Source organism: Medicago truncatula, chromosome 4 (genome assembly GCF_003473485.1).
Source record: "Medicago truncatula cultivar Jemalong A17 chromosome 4, MtrunA17r5.0-ANR, whole genome shotgun sequence".
In the NCBI taxonomy this organism is placed as follows: Eukaryota; Viridiplantae; Streptophyta; class Magnoliopsida; order Fabales; family Fabaceae; genus Medicago; species Medicago truncatula.
Window position 1 is genome coordinate 31023026 of NC_053045.1, and position 5250 is coordinate 31028275.

The window sequence follows — 5250 nt, forward strand, 5'->3', positions numbered from 1 at the left end:
GGTCATAATATGTCTAACTGTTCTGTACAACGGTGGACTAAGCCACTTTTTTTCGTAGAGCAATGTTATTTAAACAACTTTTTCTTGTGACAACTTGTTGGACAATTAAATTATATAAAGAAATTTAGGTAGTGACACAAAAATCAAAGCAATAGAAAGAAAAAGTAAAATGACAATATGAGTACGAGAGAAGAATTTATCAAAAAATGGTTGTTCAAATATCATTTCTCTTTTACTTATGACCTTTCCTTGCTATGAATACATCTAAATTTTCTTTTCACATATTTTCCGGTATGTGATTTTGTTATATTGGTTCAGACATCTTGTGTCTTTTATATTTTAGTTCCTTGATAAAAAAAAGTAATAACATTTTCAGTTGAAATAAAATGTTGTGCAGAATAATTTGTGCTCTTGTGTCATTTGTTAGTTAAATGTAGAATTAAATTTTTTAATAAATTTGTATGTTTGATGACCAAATAATATAACTAAGTGCTAATTTAACTTACGAGTGTTATTAAAAGCAAGTTGTCTTCTTGGATTCTCTTAGCTACTAATCTTGCTTGCTTGCTCAAGAATGTAGTAGTACCATTTTTACACTGTCACTCAATTTCTTCTTCTTCTTCTTCCTTCAAATTCCCAATCACACATATTGAATTCTTCAATGGGTGGAGAAAATTCATCAAAATCAAAACAACAAGTATCAACAATGCTTAAACATGGTTTCATCTCAGACCCAACCATCTCTTCTTTCTCACCTTCCAGAACCTTCCCTTCTCCACCACCACCACCACCACCACTATCCAAACCTCAATCCCAATCCCAATCCCAATCCCTCTTCGACATGATCTCCTCCAATCAAACCCCTCTCTCCGACGACAACCGCCGCAAAATGCAAGATCGGGTCAACAAGCTTCTACAAGAAGCCCATTTCATCGGCGGTGATGTCAAGTTAACGGTGGTTGGGAAAGAAGGGATTAGGGTTTCGATGGATGTGAAGAAGAGTGTACTTGCTGAGAAGAGTAGATTTTTTGCAGAGAAGCTTCGTGGGAGTGGGAATGGGAATGGAATGGTGCATTCGGTTGAGATTAGTGATTGTGATGATGTTGATGTTTATGTTGAAGCTATTGTTTTGATGCATTGTGTTGATCTTAAGAACAGGTTGAGGTTTATGGCTGATGCTGGTGTTTCCAAAGTTTTGAACTTGCTCAAGGTATTTTTTTTATTTTTAGTTATTTAAGCTAATGTTGATGTTGCTACCTTAATTGAATTGATTTTCTATATTCACCTGTGATACTCATATTTAGTAGCAACGGTGAATGATTTTGACTTGGGCTTTGTTTCTTGAAAAATACCGGATAACTAACTTATAAGTCTGTTGACATCGGATGAGGTTATATCGGATAGCCGATTAAATTTGTAGTGTTTGATGAAATTGGCGCTTGAACTAGCTTATAAATATCAAATGATAAAAAATATATGTTTAGTTAATATTTAACTTTTTTCAAGCAAGATGATAAGGTAAAATTGGAAGAGAAAAATGAGAAGCTGTAAGTTACTTGAATTAGCTTATCAAAAAAACGCTATAAGCTCGTGAGAAAATGATGGTTAGTGAGTTGTTTTGTTTTAGTCGTATGAGCTTATAAGCTATAAGCTCAAAAATGTGCTAGCCAAACAAATCCTTAGTAGCAATGATGTATGATTTTGACTTAGACTAGTTACTTGTTTTGAACACAATTTATTTTTGTGTACTTTGTAATTAACTGATCGTGATAAGTATAATCTATAGTGAGTGATTGATGATTAATGTTTTCCACATTCTAAATATTAATTAAGCTAACCTCATATGTGCTTAGTTGGCCTTGTGGTGAATTTCTTCCTAATATGTCCTCATTCCATAACCTAGGGGAGTTAGGTTCCTCTCCATTTCCTTCATTACCCATAGTTTTGGTAATATGAAGATGATGTTAACGCATAGTAAGCATGACATTGTGCAGGGTACTTATTGAGTACTTGTTTCCTAAATATTAGACTATGTTGATTAACTTAGAAGAATTAAGAAAACTGATAGTAATATTATAGCATTTTTTTTTTTTTTTACAAGATTGCCTTTTATGAGAAACTTTAATTTTTATTTTTTGAAGGATGAAAAACTTTAATTTATAGCATTAAAATGAGGTAGAATAATCAGTGATATTTTGATGAGTTTAATTTCCATGCACTGTTAGTTTAAAAAGCTTCACCCTATAGATTAATGGTGTAAGAACGCTCTACACTATAGTTTAAAGAGGTAGAATAAACAATGGTATTATGTGTGACTTTAGTAGTGATTATGATAAAAGTCGAAACGTTTCTAATGATCTGGCATTCGATAGATTAATGGTGTAAGAACGTTTTTCACTGAGAGTGTATTTGAACTAAAAAAAAAAATTGGTAAAGAAATTGCATGTTAAAATTTGAAGGGCATCCTATAAAAAGGGACAGTAAAATTTCTTGAGTCCTATATTTAGGGACAAAGGAAGTATGCATAATAATTTCAAATATCAATAGGCTATATCCTTAATATTCATTTCTATATCTTTTCTTTTCATTTGGTCTTGTTTTTTTATTTCTGGACACTAGACAGAGACTTGTTATTAATTTTAATATCTTTTTGCAGGTATCAGCAGCTATCATGTTTGACCTTGGGGTTATGTCATGTCTGGAATATTTGGAAGCTATTCCATGGACTGAGGATGAACAGCGGGAAATCATATCTCAATTAGGTCATCTGCAGCTTCATGACTCCATGCCCGATGTTCTTCTAAGAGTAACATCAAGTCCATCTACTGCCGAAACAGCTGATAACATCTTTGCAAACCTTCTTAGTGGTGTTTTACAAGCCAAAGATGACAAAGCTCGTAGGGAAATGAAATCAATGCTATCTAAATTGCTTAAAGATAATGCATTTAATGATAGCAGCAAACTTGATGTTTCTAAAGACACACTCTATCATCTTTGCCACAGGTGCATCAGTTCTCTTGTCCTATGCCTGTCTGAAGCAAGAGATACATGTGAGAGGCTGGATCGAGGGGTTTTAATAAGCGAAATAGCTCGTGAAGCTGACAATATTCAGTGGATAGTTGACATTTTGATTGACAAAAAGATGGGCGATGAATTCGTGAAAATATGGGCAGAACAGAAAGAACTTGCTGCACTTCATTCGAAAGTTCAAACTATTTATCGCTATGAGATCAGTAAAATCACAGCACAACTATGTATTGGGATTGGAAGGGGACACATATTGGTGCCGAAAGAAATTCGATTTTCCTTGTTGTCGACATGGTTAGAAGCTCTTTATGAAGATTTTGGATGGATGAAGAGAGCTTCTCGAGGCATCGATAAGAAATTGATTGAGGATGGACTTGGCCAAACTATACTAACACTACCTTTATTCCAACAGCAACTTTTGTTACTCAATTGGTTTGATAGATTTCTTAATAAAGGAGATGACTGTCCTAATATTCAGAAGGCATTTGAGATTTGGTGGAGAAGGGCTTTCATCAGAAAGTATTCACCAGAGCCTGATGATAGCTCCCAATTGCAAATAACTCTGTTTGATTATCCAAAATGAAAAGTATGCAAGGGTCCTTAAAATAACAGGAGTGTAATTAATTCACAATTGTAAATAATAAGTGACAATTTGCATTTCCACTTCTGCTTTTGCCAAATTTGTATTTCATTTTTGTCCATTTATGTATTTTGACACGAACTTACTTAGAGGAAAACAATGTAACATAGAGTGGTGAATATTATTTTTTTTGTGAGGATGGTTGAATGGAAAAGATTTATAATAGATGGAGAGACATTTCTCCTTGTTGCTGAAGTATTGAATTTGAAATGCTATCAACATTTGATCTTTTATTAAAGTAAAGTAATATATAAAAGTAACAATAATTTATGAACATTTTCTATTACTTGCAACAAATCTTGGTGTGAACGACACATACCTCATAACTATTGTCCACATTATCTACGAAATAATCTTTTAGGAGGAACAATTTTACACATTTCTTTTTTTTGAACAAGAATTTTACACATTTCTACAAAATCCTTCTATTATTAAGTACGACTCGTTCCATTTCCATGTGTTTCATTTCTTGGGCCAATTTGTGGAACAAATTGTGTAACAGTTAATACGTGTTTGAAGTTATAATTATTAATATAATTTATAAATATTTTTCTTTTGAAGAACATAAATAAAATATTATTAAATCTTTTATGTTACCAAAAACTTAAAATAAGTATTTAATTAATATATTGGTGTGACATCCACAAGTACATAACTGGGTGACTAAGATATACGCTGATACAATGGGTGACTAAGATGTAAGATATACGTTGACATATTGTGGCCAGAGCTGGTCACATGCTTGAAGATTGAAAGCTAATGCAAAGAGAGCTATTAGGCACGGTGCTACAAATCCAAGCGAGACGGAGGATAACATAATTCTCCTATCCAACATGAACAATAGGGCACAAAGGTGGTCTAGACCAACATCGGATAGGTACAAATGTAATGTTGATGCATAATTGTCTTCCTCCCATAATAAGGTTGGTATAGGTATAAAACTCTTTGGCTCACTCCCCTTTGTTCAGTTGACGTTGGAGTGACTCTGGATCATTATTGTGGCCCTGGATCATTACTATTACTTGGGTTCATCATTTACAATTGTAAAATGCTGATTTTAGACTTGATTCAAAGGTGGACAATTTCCATAGAGTTCGTCATGACATCATAAAATTTAAGAACATTCTGAAAGCATGTAAAATTTCTTGTAATTTATATTTACAAATCTCTCATGTCATGTTTAGTCGGATACAAGCAAATGAGGTCGCTCACACTATAGCACAAGTAGCTGCATTATGAACTAACTCAAACATTTATATTGATGTACCATCATGCATTTACTCTTTGATCTCTAATGAAATGTTGTAAGCTAGTTCTACTGAAGAGAAAAAAAAAATCCACGCTAACATTTTCATTAGCCACATGTGTGTTTTCGACAAAATTAATTTTAAATTTGACAAAACGGTCAAACTTTATCCCGACAACGGTAACATAAGAAGCCAGTTTGAAACTTTTTAAATGTAAAATACCACCATTTTTTTAGCAACAAAAGACCAGCTTAAAACATAAAATAAACATACAAGACCAAATATACAATGTACTATAGATTTAACGATAAATACTATCAAACACGACATTGGTGG

General features: G+C 33.0%; 1 protein-coding gene across 1 annotated transcript; it reads left to right on the forward strand.

Moving 5' to 3' along the window:
• Positions 1 to 505: 505 nt before the first annotated feature.
• On the forward strand, positions 506 to 3832 carry LOC11406487 (BTB/POZ domain-containing protein At5g60050). The gene is made up of 2 exons (XM_024780350.2): positions 506 to 1210; positions 2657 to 3832. The coding sequence occupies exons 1-2, from the start codon at positions 662 to 664 to the stop codon at positions 3608 to 3610; spliced, it is 1503 nt and encodes a 500-aa protein (XP_024636118.2). The 5' UTR covers positions 506 to 661; the 3' UTR covers positions 3611 to 3832.
• The last annotated feature ends 1418 nt before the right edge of the window (positions 3833 to 5250 follow it).

Bases quoted from the DNA above. Each gene is read 5' to 3' on its own strand.
- LOC11406487 (XM_024780350.2), top strand. From the start codon at position 662: ATGGGTGGAGAAAATTCATCAAAATCAAAACAACAAGTATCAACAATG. The intron at 1,211-2,656 runs GTATTTTTTTTA...ATCTTTTTGCAG, and splicing joins AAGTTTTGAACTTGCTCAAG to GTATCAGCAGCTATCATGTT.